This window comes from Dermacentor albipictus, chromosome 9 (assembly GCF_038994185.2).
Source record: "Dermacentor albipictus isolate Rhodes 1998 colony chromosome 9, USDA_Dalb.pri_finalv2, whole genome shotgun sequence".
In the NCBI taxonomy this organism is placed as follows: domain Eukaryota; kingdom Metazoa; phylum Arthropoda; class Arachnida; order Ixodida; family Ixodidae; genus Dermacentor; species Dermacentor albipictus.
Genome location: NC_091829.1, coordinates 15,098,952 through 15,112,808, shown reverse-complemented (window position 1 = coordinate 15,112,808; position 13,857 = coordinate 15,098,952). Strand labels below are relative to the sequence as shown.

At 44.3% G+C, this 13,857-nt stretch overlaps 2 protein-coding genes across 3 annotated transcripts in view; one reads left to right on the top strand and one right to left on the bottom strand.

The window, feature by feature from the left end:
- The first annotated feature begins 553 nt into the window (after positions 1-553).
- On the top strand, positions 554-1,955 carry LOC135903649 (CDAN1-interacting nuclease 1). The gene has a single exon (XM_065433970.1). It carries the CDS (start codon positions 718-720, stop codon positions 1,561-1,563), a length of 846 nt encoding a protein of 281 aa, XP_065290042.1. The 5' UTR covers positions 554-717; the 3' UTR covers positions 1,564-1,955.
- Positions 1,956-5,938: 3,983 nt separating this feature from the next.
- LOC135903648 (epidermal growth factor receptor substrate 15-like 1) overlaps positions 5,939-13,857 on the bottom strand; it is a 34,820-nt gene continuing 26,901 nt past the window's right edge. For both annotated transcript variants that reach the window (XM_065433969.2, XM_065433968.2), the window contains 5 exons: positions 13,207-13,294; positions 12,521-12,600; positions 11,985-12,039; positions 10,009-10,085; positions 5,939-9,177 (listed from right to left, as the gene is read on the bottom strand). In XM_065433969.2, coding sequence (XP_065290041.1) covers positions 8,887-9,177; positions 10,009-10,085; positions 11,985-12,039; positions 12,521-12,600; positions 13,207-13,294 — 591 coding nt within the window. In that variant the 3' untranslated portion in view covers positions 5,939-8,886. The remainder of the gene's footprint in view (positions 9,178-10,008; positions 10,086-11,984; positions 12,040-12,520; positions 12,601-13,206; positions 13,295-13,857) is intronic.

Below are 13,857 nucleotides of genomic sequence, written 5' to 3'. Positions count from 1 at the left end.
TTTGCGCGATAATATTTGGGTATATTTGTGTTTACTGCGCCGCAAGCAAACGCCACTAGTCTAAAGATTGAAGTCAATCCGAAGCCTGTACTTCCCATCATTCCCACGTCAGTTGAGGATGGCTTAAGGATGGGTCGTCCTTGTTCAATTGTGCGCTGAAACTATGTTTCACATTGCTGAGCATAGCGTTGGTTGAGGCAGTGGTTGAGGCAACGCTCATGAGAACCCCGTAGACACTAGCGCCACATTTTCCTCTAGGGTATTTATTTAGAAACTCTATGTCCAGTCCAGAAATGCGGAACAACCAGTCACTCTCTGAACCTCTGCGACGGCGCCCCGTCCCAAATGCTGTTTACCTATTGTTCTCATTACAGCATGGACACCATTTTTTTTTAAACCTTATGACTTGCGACGAAAGTCATAACTTACGGCTGCCCTAAATTGTCCCACACACAACATTCATTTTTTAAAGAATGTTGCGCCCTCTAACTGCTTTCTGGTATTGGCCTTATTGTACAGGCATTAAAGAAAGCAGAGGGAAACCAGCAGAGCGGCAGTCTCGTATCGTATGCGATGACGTGCTTCGGTCGTTCATTCGTTATGTGCTTGGGTTTATTTGCAGATCGCTTGAGAGCGCGCTTCGTTCAAAACTTGTTCTTGATGGCTGCTTAATGTGCGAATAGTAAATTAGGGTAGTGCTTAAAGTACAGTGTTACAATGAAGCTTGCCACTTACGAAGCGATAATAGAAAAGCTGCACTCGCTCGATCGTCGCGATTGCCTGGGCGAGCTGCGATCATGTTTTCCCGACGTTGGCTTGGTCACTCTTCGCAGCATCATTTCAGCCGAAGTGCAGCGAAAGATCAAGCGAACATACCACACGCTCGTGTCACCCGAAGTTGCAAGTGAACATTACAGATATTACAGCACGTGCATTGCAGCATCCGAGAAGCCGGGCTTCCTCCTCCGCTACGCTGACCAGCAGAGCGTCACTCCGGCCCTCATGGCGCGCGTCATCATCGAGAAACACTACGAGAAGACGGCGGAACCTCCTTCGAGGCAAGATATCAGCCAAATGCTAAAAGACAGTGCCACCATCAAAGATGGAGCCTTGGCGACAGAAGTGTTTATATGCGTAATTAACGACAAGATTTACGGACCCTTAGCTGACGGCATGAAAAATGCCATCGGCTTGGAGTACGAAGTTCATCTCAAGACGGAGCTTGCCGACTTGGGGCTGGCTTTCGTGGACGAGAACGTGCTTCGAGAACGCGGCTACGACAAGACCCCGGACGTCAAGCTCGAGTTGCCCATCGTAGTCGACGGCATGGTCGTCACGTGGGTGGAAAGCAAGGCGCAGTTTGGCGACCCCGACGGTCACAGAATCTATGTGCGCGACCAGTACCAAAGCTACTGGAACCGCTTTGGGCGCGGCCTAGTCATCTACTGGTTCGGCTTCGTCGACGAGATTGTGTCTACGCGTGACGAAGGATTCATCGTTAGAGACCACATGCCCAAGAACATTACACGCATGGAAGAAGTGTTAGGTGTTACTTTAAACTGACGTCTGCCGAAAACGTCGTACTGTCTCTCACCAAACGTTCCGTACGCCATCCATCGCTGCGGCTCCGCGATTCTGCAGCAGAGCACGAGGTCGTGGAATTGAGTCCCGCCTGCAACAGCTGTATTTCGACAGGCGATGTAATGCAAGTACGTTTACGTACTTAATGACTCGGGCGCACTTACAAAAACCCAGAGTGGCCACAATTTCTGCCCTCCACTAATGTCACTCAGCCTACAGCTCAGCTTTAGTATCTCGAAACCCAACATCTCCAGACACTACATGTAAAGTGGAAGTAGCTCTTCTGCATTTTACTTGATGGGAACTGAAGCAGTTGGTGCAGCTACGCTGAACTAAATGGCTAATAAATAAAGGTTTCTCTTGTTTTCTTACTAGCAGTGGGCTATAGTTGTACTAACTGCTTCCATAAGGTTATTCCCCACTAAACCACAAATGTGCATGTATAAGACAGACATGTGCTGATGTTACACACTTCCGTTTTGCATGCTTTGGCTTAACGAAGAGACTAGCTATGTGCTTTATTACATTACTCGTAATGGATGTAGCAACAACTCGACACCCTTTTTTGTCGACACATGTATAGTCCTCTCAGAGGCTTCATTTTCCAGTTTTCATATAAACAGAAGTAGGCTTGTTCGAACGGCCACGTTTGCGATTAGCTCAGGTGGAAACAGTGCATCGGCCCTCTGCCGAGGATCACAACCGCCATCAACTACCGATTCCTACAGTCTATCGACTGGCAACACTGTTCTCAGTTCAGTTTTCCTGCGTGCTGACCTGGCAGGGTGGCCGTATCGGGCCCCGGACTTTCGCAATGCACTCCTTTCAGTGCTACATGCAACTGATATCCTCGGCGCTGGACAATACCAGATAAGCCATCTGTGGTTAGTCACATGTGTTAACAGCATCGCAAAACAGAAACTTGTCAACACAAGTTGTTAGTGAAAGGCCTCAAGTGCCTTGTCATAGACCAGGGAATGCAAAAACATCAAGATGAAGCTTCCTTGGCTTCCCCCACACCTCAAACAGATGAATTGTTGAAGCCCTAGAGCCACATGGCGCAGTGCAGTCCATCACGAGAGAAATGTGGCGGTGCAACGGCATGGAGGGTTGGCAAATGACTTATCGAGACGTAGTGTTCACAGTGCAAGATGGAGTTTCTGCCAGTAATCTGCCACATCTATTGAGCATATACGGCCACCAGTGCCTTATCTTTATTCCTGGTCGACCACCACTTTGCCTCCGGTGCAACAGAGTTGGGCATATCCGATGACAATGTAGAACATCGCACTGCAGTAACTGTCTCCACTACGGTCACCCTGCAGATGTATACATCGGAACCTACGCTGACAAGCTTCGTGGAAATAGACCAGCAGAGGATGATACCATCGCCGATCATCTAACGGACGTGAGCGAAGTTGTGGATGCAACTGGTGAAACACTCCCCAAGGCTCATCTTCAAGAACAGATTAAGCCATTATCGGCTGACAATGGGCAGAATCGCCACCAGTTCAAAATTGCCCACCGTCAGCAGAATCTGGATCGATGTGCGAGGCCGCTAAAAGCGTCCAGCGTGATCTGACGATCCATCGCCCTCGGGAAAAGAGGCTCGCATTCCCAGAGTGTCAAAGTTGACAAAACTGCTCCGGGGAACACCTAGTCCTGCAGATGTCCCTTGTGTCAACGTGCACCAGAAAGTCCATAGTGTATCACCTCATCAAGAAGGGAGTGCTGCACCTCTGGAGCAGCATTGAAACGCTGCACCTACATAGGTGATCATGGCGGGCGCTCTTTCCTTCCATTTTGGTACTTTAAATGTCCGTGGCTTACGAAGTAAGCGATGGCAAGTACAGCTTCTTTTGTTACGCTATAGAAAATTGGATATTGCTGCTATCCAAGAAACAAACATTGAATCCGACGAAAACACAGAAGTAGCTCCATCTCCATTTCTATCTGACTATAATGTTTGTGTCAGCCATGCAGCAGGCGTTTCCGCAGGTTGTATGTTATTTGTTAGAAAACATTTGCCATGCGATTTGCTAAATTTGTTTACGGATAGGGAAGGGTGTCTGATCAGTTGCGATATTGAAATCAGTGGTAGGAGCTTTAGATTTGCGTGTGTTCTTCTTATCTCTAGAACATAATTTCTGTGCTGATCGTGCATTGGTCCTCTTTGGAGACTAATTGTGTATGTTAACGTACAAGATCGTATGTCACTGAAGCCAAGACATGATCCAAGTAGTGATGCGTTGCAACGCCCGATATGTGATTATCAGCTTGTGGACATTGGGGAAAATGAAAAGGCGGGATGCCGATATACGCACTTCCAGGGTACCTCGCATGCAAGGCTTGATCGAATTTACGTTTCACTTAGCGCGCTACCTCTTATTTATGGTTGCACTGGGCACCCTATATTCTTTAGTGACCATTGCCTAGTCTCAGCATCGTTTGGCAGCCGTCGGTACCAAAGTCGGCGTATGTGCTGGGAACTGTGGAAGTTTAATAACCAATTATTTTCGTGCGAGTGCTTCTTAAATCGTGTTACTGAGCTTATAGCTCATGTGTCATGCTGCAAGGATTTGCCACTCTTTGCTGTGGTAGAATTATTCAGACAGGAAGCTAAAATGATAGCTATAGAAGAATCATCAATATTGGCCTTTGAAAAAAAAGAATAATTGTAAAGCATTGTATAGACTTCCAAGTCAATTGCATGAGCTTGAATGCCTACATCCGGGTCAATATATTGATGATATTCATAAGATTAAGGCACAGTTACAAACTTTGAACGCTTAAAAATACAGAGGTGCACTAGCGCTTGTGCGAGAGCAGGGTTTCCTGGAAGAACAGCCTTGCAGTAGGGCCCTTGGTGATGAGCGCCGACATGCGCTGTCTAAACAAATACTAGATATAGAGTATGGTGGAGTCATTGTTAATGAGCCTACTCTAATAACTAGACCGTTTTTTGAATATTATCAAAAAATATTTCGAGACCATAAGCCATTGGATACAGATGCTGCCAAAAAATTGTATCGTTGCTGCCCGATGATTATGACTATACAAATGAGGACATTGATATTAATGAGGTAACTGCATGCATCAATTCGTTAGCGAAGGGAAAGACACTTAGCCGGGATGGCTTTACTGCCTAATTTTATCAGTGTTTTCATTCCTTCTTTCGCCATTATTACTTCAGGTGTAGTGAGAGGCCTTGGAAGTAGGGCACCCAACTCGGCAACCTTCGATTTGCAGATGACATTGTCCTGTTAAGCAACACTGGGCACGAATTACAACAAATGATTGAAGACCTTAACAGAGAGAGTATAAGAGTGGGGTTGAAGTTTAATATGCACAAGACAAAGATAATGATGAATATCTGGGAGAGGGAAGAAGAGTTCAGGATCGCCAGTCAGCCTCTAGAGTCTGTGAAGGAGTACGTTTACCTAGGTCAATTAATCACAGGGAACCCTGATCATGAGAAGGAAATTTACAGAAGAATAAAAATGGGTTGAAGCGCATTCGGCAAACATAGAGCCCCATATGTTAGCATCGGCAGAATGCACAGATTGTACACCTTTCTTTTTAATGATAATGGTAAGCTTCCAGTGCTAGTGCCATAAAAAGGGAAGTGCAGAAGACTGGGTGGGGTGATTAATAAATTCGCAGGCACTAGTAGGAATCAGTTGGGGCAGGAAAGGGACAGGGAACAGGGCAGTACAGGAGATCGCAGGGAGAGGCCTTTCTCCTGCAGAGGACATAAAATAGGCTGATGGTGATGATGACTTACAACTAATTAAATATGCCTTTTGTGCCAGGCCTAGAAGAATGAGTATGTGGCACTGCCTTGTGTGCATATTCATTACAGCAAACACTATGCAAAAGGCCCTGATATGCCGGGCAGTCCTGCGAGCTCGATAGCGTCGTCTAGAAAGATGCGCTATACATGGTCATTTCTTAGAAGTAATGCCTAGGACCGTTGGTGTCGAAGCATGTGGATGCATAATCATGCAGTTATCACGCATTGCACATTTTCTTTATAACGCGAGGCATAGCAGACTGAAAACAACTGAATTGGGTGTTTTAAAACATTACTTCTCTATAAAAATTTTCACCCTCAATCAGTATTTAAAAAGTTAATCTAATTATCGATAGTATAATAATGAAAATATCCTCCTGGTGCGGTACGTCACTGTTGACAGAACACCAGTGGTTGCATTCTCGTAAATCTTATTTTTAAGAGATTGGCTAACAGCTGGGGCACCCTGTGGATGTGTGCAATGTTTAGAACATTATGTTTGCAATATTTACAAAAGCATTGCTCCAACGTTCAGGAAAAGCATTAGCATAATGCAATAGCCTGTTTTTAGGTCACGCTTAGCATAAACATGCATATGGCTTTTATTTAAAAGGCATACATATCTACATAAAATGCAAGGGAATGTTAAAATAATCAACTTCAACACAGAACGCAACTGTCCCACTTCTTGAATGGCACTGGGAACAAGAAGAGATATAACATAGCACCAGGCCAATCTCCACATATACTAAGAACGTACTTGCTCTTCAGAAACGTGCCATTGTAGGCAGCTATCTCGCTCTAGAAAGAGTTAAGGCTTTGACATTCAAGACAAGTGCTAGATGCTTGAGGAAACATGCTCACAACTCGGCTCCAAAGTGACTGAAGTGCTCTTACTACCTTTTCTTATTATTCTGTAGTTCAAACATGTACGTGCTCACAGACCTATACCACGACTTGCCTTCAAGACGCTGGATCCACTCACTTCTACAAGGTGCACAAACACATGCATGTTTATTACTACGTACTACTGTTCACAGGCAGTTTTGCAAGTATGTATTGTGAAGGCAGTAACCACCAGTGCACTCGATCACATATGTGGCTGTGCAATGTCACTTGCAACACATGGAAATGCAAGATGCACTTCACCACAGTGCAGAGCAATGCAGGTCCGCTTGTGTTCTTGACATGTACCACTTGCAGATGCGACAGCTCTTGGCCAGCTGTATTAAGCATTAATCAAAGGCCCGTGGTGTTTACATTCCCAGAAAAACAAGCTAAGCTAAGTAGACTAGGCAAAAAACATGATCCGCACTTGTTACCTGGGAAGACGTCTTGATGTGTAACAGCAGTAAGCTGAAAGTTGTGCAGTAGTTATGTACACAAGAGCATGAGACATACTGGAGCGCATTCTCAAATTAACACTCACGAAGTAATGACAAAATTAAAATAATAATAAAGTGAGCTCCAAACACGTGCTTTTATATACACCTGACTGACTGTTATGCACTTCAATTAAGACTTGCTGAAATTGTACAGACTAGTTAAACTCTCAAACAATGCAGTACCACACCCAAGAAAGGAATGAATAATATACATGGCTGACCCTTCACATAAGGGCTGTGAAGCGCGATGTCCTTTGCGCCCCCAGTATCCTGGGACAATCAATGTTGCTCTGAGGTTAACTGACATGACTGCGATAAAGCTCCTACTGGCGAGTACATCAAGCAGCAGCCTTATACAAACAATGCAAGCTAGAGAAGAAAGTCCTGGGCAGGGCCAGGCTGCCTTGGGCTAACATGCACATTGTTGCACTGTCACTACAAGCACGAATGTTGGAATGTCAAGGCAGGCAAGTAACAGATCTGCTCATAAAAAATCAATGTTAACCATTAACAGTTGTGTCCACTACTGACAAACAAGAATCACTACAATTCGGAAGCTAGTTCGAGCACTAGTGATCCATTTCACGAGCATAACAAAACACTCTGTAAAGAGTGAGAAGTTGGAACCAATTTGCTAGCAACAATACTGTTATCAACAAACTGTACAAAAAGAAAGTGCTCTATTATAACAGTCTCAGAAGATCGGTTAATATGATCACGCAACCTCTGTACTACTCTAAGGTTCCTCCACAATACAATCACACAAGCACAGATGCACCACAGAAGTATACAAAGACACACAAAAGAATGGTAGGTATGGCACACAAGAACATGGAACCGGGCATCAACTACACTGTATTGCTCAGCCACCTGAACAATGTCCATTCTGCATGCAAGAAAACTCTTCTGCAGGTTTTTTAATTAAACATGGCACCTGTGGAAAAACATTCCCTGAAAAAAGCATTTGTTCAAATTTTTCACCACAGAAGCCATGGAGATTCGAAACGCGCAATTCGGTGAACTAATCCACACTTTGCGGCAGACAGTTGAAGGTGCAATGATTTTGTTGAATGTGCCTAGCTGCTCACAGCGGGGGCACAAAATTTCACAATCCATCTAAGATACAGCTTTAGTAGTCTTTTTAGCCTTAAACATCAAGCCCAACCTCAGTGCAGAGTCTTGAAGATAATAAAAATTCAGTTTATACTAAAAAACAATAATACATCCTTTGGTATTCCTGCCAGAAAACAAAAGCCTGGCAGTGACTGTGAGCAAAATGGCCCACGAAAAGGAAAAGACACTGCCACATTAGTGACAGATTACCACAAGTTAACGTGATATAGGCAGCAGCATCTCATAAGCTGCACAAATTGTCACCGATGTTAAAACTACAATGTGCACTTGTTCTTTAAGTAACAGCAGTCCACTAAACACAGTCTTAAAGCTTTCCAGTCATAGCATCACATCTTTGAACCCCTGGTGTTTGTAATAAAGGCAAAGGAAAACAGAGTCAAAACAGCCCATTCTGGCCACTATGTCCAAACCGTACCATGCACAGATGTGGCAATTTATAGGAAGCAGAAGGCCCAGTTTTGCATAAAATAAAAGCACTTGCATTTCAGCTGAGGTGGGCAACAATCGATTAGGTGTTAGTGATACCATGCCTCGGACATCTTCAGACTTGCTTTTAAGTAAACATTCTTTGAATTAGCGTTTAATTTTAATCACCTGCCAAACCATCAACAAGAAATATCTGCCACAGCTGGGGCCGTCAAGTAAGAGCAGCTACTGATGTACCATTCAAGTTGCAGTCAACAAAGAATGCATGCACGGGCCAACATTCATCTAACGCTTTCATAGCACACATGCAGAAACTTTGTGAAGGTGTGCACAGAAGTTTAGATGCAAATCAGTCTCATCTGAACACAGTGCTGTGGGCAATACATGATCTCCTGAAAACTACTAAGCCTTCCATCCTCATCGTCCCAGCTACAGCCCATGTTGAAAGATGAAATGGCAACACATAAATATCGCAACAGTGCAGGGGACAGATGGTTGTGGGAGAGAAAGAATGGCATAACAAAGACAAAGAAACACGTGGCATCATCTGCTCCCCACCGCCATCTCTCAGCAGTTCCCGAAGTCTGCAAAGTTCGCAAAAGACTCGGTGGCAGATCCCCCGGCTGTGCTGGCAAAGGGGTCCTCATCTGGCAAGGGCGGGGCAGGGGCCGCACGTGTGGGGCCACTTGCAGACGACGACCCTCCCCGTGAACTCCCGAGGTGCTTAGGAGGTGCCGGTCGTGGTGGTGGCTGTTTGCCCTTTTTCGGGGGCAATGCAGGCGTTGGACTCTCGGCACGTGCAGCATGTTGCATGGGCGCAAATGGGTCCGTTCCGAAAGGATCAGCAGCAGCTGCAACCTGGAACAGTGCGCTAGTCAGCGGGAAGTGCTGCCTTGAGGCAACCTTGACGATGCTGAACATGTTGCCCAAGCACGGCAGCAAAGTTGCTTATTGTACACTCTGCTGGTAATATTTGAGTACTCCAGAGAGCTCTGACAATGCGCATTGCATTCAGCTGATCGAAATCGCTCGTTCGCAACCCATTCAGCTGGTTCTTTCAGAGTGCTTGGAGGCGCTCTCGCCTTCAACCTGGCAGTGCAACCATGATCTGGCGGAGTTCCGGTCATGTTGCCCCTGCAGCTTCCGTTGGCATCGCATCTGTACCGGCAGAGCACTGGTGCCTCCACACCTTGCTTGTTTAGAACAAAAGCACTCACCTGTTTTCTCTTCCGGCCTCGGAGTGCTCTACAGTGGCTGCACATTCAGCTTGGTCACACTTTCTCTGGCTCAATAGTGCACTCCGTGTCAGTGGCATCGAAATCAGAGCGCGGTATGGACCAGCCGAATGTACCATTACAAGCCACAGCTTGCTTTCCACACAGAAACACACACACACACACATGCATGCAATTTGGGCACACACAAGAATCGTGTAATTAGACCAGAAACCCTTATTTGTGTTGTGGACAGCAAAACTGAGGAAACACTATACATGATGATTATTAATTTTACTATGACCCATTCGTTCCCTACACCTTCTATGCAGTTCCAGCCATATTTTCCATGCTCCTGCAGAATCCCAGAGCTCCGTTAATAACTGTATGTCTAAAGTTATTTCCAACAGAGCACTAAAAGTGTGTGTGTGTATATGTCTGTGTGTGGTGGAGGGGGATGACATCTTTGACTCACTTCACTAGGCCCAGGATTTGTGGCACCGAAAGCTCCTTTCCCTGTCCCGAACGGGTCGAAGGGGTCTTTTGTGTCGGCTGTAATATTTAAAAAAATATAGAAATGGTTATTCATCTCTCACATGCAAACAAAGTGCACTTGACACATAGATCATAATAAATAGGAAGCCTACACATTTGTTAAACTTGATTTTTCAGTTATCAAACTATTTCAATAGACAATTTACTGGCCTTAGTACAGCCCACAACACTGCACAGCAGGGCATATTACAAATTAAAGGGGAATTGAGTTCTGGGGTGTTATGTGCCAAAACTGCAATTTGATTATGAGGCAGGCCGTAGTGGGAGACTCCGGATTTATACCTCCAGGAGAGCTTTAACATGCCCCCAATGCATTAGTCACGGACTTTTTTGCATTTCGCCCCCATCGAAATACAGTTGCGACGATCAAGATTTCATCTCGCGACCTTGTGCTTAGCAGCGCAATGCCATAGCCGCTAAGCCACCGTGGCAGGTCAAGTTAAAGAGGCACTGCATCCCCTTGTGAACACGGTAATGTAAATGTTCACAATCGGCAGTTGGTGTTGCTGTTAACACACGAGCCAAATATTATTCCACTGCATGTAGCTGGGAGACTGCAATCTCGCATAAAAGATTGCTTGCTCGCTCCCTGAGCTTTCAACTCCCCCTCTGCTTCGCTGCAGTTCGTGATGTCATAGACAGTGCGGCAAATGTTCATGACCATGAGCTACTACCGAGTGAAAGCTCAATCGTGCAAGCACAACCCTCCAATCTTCTTGCAAATGGGGATGTGGCAGTTAAAATATTTAATAACATAATATTCTTGATTAATTATTTTTTACTTTAAAGGAAGCACTGGGACCTCTACACCCTAGAAAAAATATTCATCAGTCTCACAGCACCCTAATCAGTTGAATTATTAGCTTTTTTACAGACAGGTTCAGTTTTGTTGCTGCTGTATTGTGACGTCGTGACGTAAAAGGTGGTCCCATGGGAGCAGGATATTGAGACGTTTCGACACTCGCTCCGGCTTACTCGGTTGTCTGCTATGCTGCCACACCGGTCCTCCAATGAGTAGCAGCATAGGAGGCAACCGAGCGAGCTGGAACAACTGTCAAAACATTGTTCTGCTCCCAAGTCATGACGTGATGACGTGATGACGTCATGACGTCCCGACACAGTAACTTCCTAGAAAAGAAAGACCAAAATTGGCATTAGAAAATATATATTACATTATTTAGGGCACTCTGAGACTTGCCAGTAACTTTTTTCGGGGTTTGGGGGTCTAGGACCTTCATTTAAAACACACACAAAAAAATAATAATTAACAAGTAAGATAAAAGTAATGTTATTGCATCCTGCCCAGCCTGTCACTGCTTTTTCGTTGCTCTTTGGTACCTTTGTCAGATGCCAGCCTAGAAGGGTTAGCATAAGTGCACTGTGGACAGAAGAAAAAGTAAGAACGAAACTGGTCAAAATGTATTGTTGGGCTAGCTGGTTTATTATAGCGGCAAATGGTGGTACAGTGGCAAACGGTGGTAGAGAACACAACAGACACAAAAAGGAGATGGGGACGATCACAGACTCCTTCTGGTCATCCCCATCTTCGTTCTTGTCCACCGTGTTCTCTGGTGCCGTTTGCCACTATAAGAACGGAACAATAGACAGGTGATTGCTACAAGCCCTGCCTCAGCTGAAACGTCTTGAGGTGTAACAGGGAATGTTCTGTTCCCATACAGATGCACCATGACAAATCCTTTCAAAAATTTATTTGGAAATATGTTCACCGAAATTCATTGCATTCACTTCAGTCTGTTTTCAGGTTTGAAGAAAAGCTGTTGCAGGAACCCTTTCAGTTCACTAGTCTATCTCTTCCTAACACCAGCAAAAGATACTATCTTTCCCACTCATTATTCTCTAACGTGCTCAAGAGCTGCGTTCTTATTTCCATCTTACCAACAGCAGGGATTTCAGGGGCATCTTGAAAGCTGGCAGCAAAGTAGTCTTCCTCCTGAGAAAGAATGTACAAGTTACAGGCAGTACTAAAACAAGGCAATGTGTCTTAGAGTTATGCTTTTGCAAACGAGAAACACAAAAAGTATCACACGAATTGGCAGAATCTTAGCGGCATGGAGACAATACTGAAGTTGTTGCCATTAGAAAACACAACTGCAATAAACTTGCGGGTTACAATACTTTTCACCTCTTTTAGTACATAAATGCTGCTCGTACATATTTAGGGTCTAGAAATTTGCAAGCTAAAAAGAAAGTTCACCATTAAAGAAAAGTGACATGCCATTGGTGAAATACGGTGATACTACATCATAATGAAATACAACTGCCACTGACCCACTTTGAATTAACAAATTTTGGGGTGAACAGATTGTAAAAGACACAGGATGTGTTCAACAGGCTCGGCAACAGCATCCAGAAAATTCATCTTATGTACATTAATACTATCTATATATACTGTAGAATGACATGATACGTGCCTTTGTGTCTGAGCTAAATGTGCTCTTGAAAGGATCGCCAGCAAATGGGTCCTCTGGGACACCACCTTTGAATGGATCAACTGCACAGAATGATGGAATGTGAAATGAAGTCGCATAACTAGAAACAGTGCAGTGGGAAGAAAGGAAATATCAGTATAAAAAGCCTGCTGCGACCAGAGAGTGCGGGAAGATGCCTTACCCCCTTCCCCCTGTATAAGGAAAGAATAAGTAGCTATGCCATTCACCCAGCAATCAAAAGGTTCAGCAATGCCTCTTGCCAACACAGCTGTATTTTTGCATTCCTCCCAGTGTCGAGATTCATTTAGACTTGCAAACAATTCTTAATCAGGCCTGACAATGCATGTGCACTGATCAAGGCATTTTGGGGTGTCATGCGTAACCATGAGTTACTGCCCCCTCCTACACCTTTATTTGCCAAAGAGACACTGATGTGGTTTTTGATCAAAACAGTTACTAAAAAGCAAAAAAAAAAACCATTCTGATTCCAGTCAAACCGAGGAGATTGTATGACATGTTCAGCAGCCAGTGGCAGAAAAAATGTAACACATATTAATTGCTTCTGCTGGTGGCTGCCCAAAATTATGCCCAATGTAACCAACTTTAACCTTCTATATTAAATGTAGATTTAAGCTAGTTTAGATAAATAACTAATTTAGTACCCTTACCCGATTTGAAGGGGTCTTCCCCACCAAATGGATCACCAAGGAAGCCGTTCATGTCATTAAATGAGTCTTTGCTTTTGAAGGGATCGTCCTGAAAGAAAACAATGCAGACATATCACAAGCATGCACTGGCGCTACAGGACTGCATAAGTTATTCTTGCTAAAATGTCCCAGAACATAGGCTGGAGAATTTTGATTTCTGCTTATGGGTTTATGACAATGTCCAAGGAATGTTAACATGCTAGCAGTCTTTGAATATGTGCAGTCATGGAAATGAGCACGGATGTTTGAGGCAAGTTTACAGCCTGTGTGACCTTTTGTGTTTTTGCTATCGATATTCCCACATACAATAAATTTGCACACTGTGTCTGCATTGTATCTGTTACCAGTACACACTTAACAGCATCCTCGTAACTAGAGTTCAACAGCACAAGCATCTTGGCTTAACAATAACATCCGACCTCAACTGGACATCACATGTTAACACTACTTCTTGTGCATTACGAAAAATCTTTTTTTTTGATAGGTGCCTGCGGTTACATTATACATATTACATTATATTTGCGACACCTATCCTTGTAGTAAGCTAATGTCGTATGGTTCCCGTACACTAAAACTAAAATATCTAATCTGGAAAGCATCCACACAAAGGCA

Excerpts from the sequence above, each read along its gene's own strand:
- LOC135903649 (XM_065433970.1), top strand. The coding sequence starts at position 718 with ATGAAGCTTGCCACTTACGAAGCGATAATAGAAAAGCTGCACTCGCTC.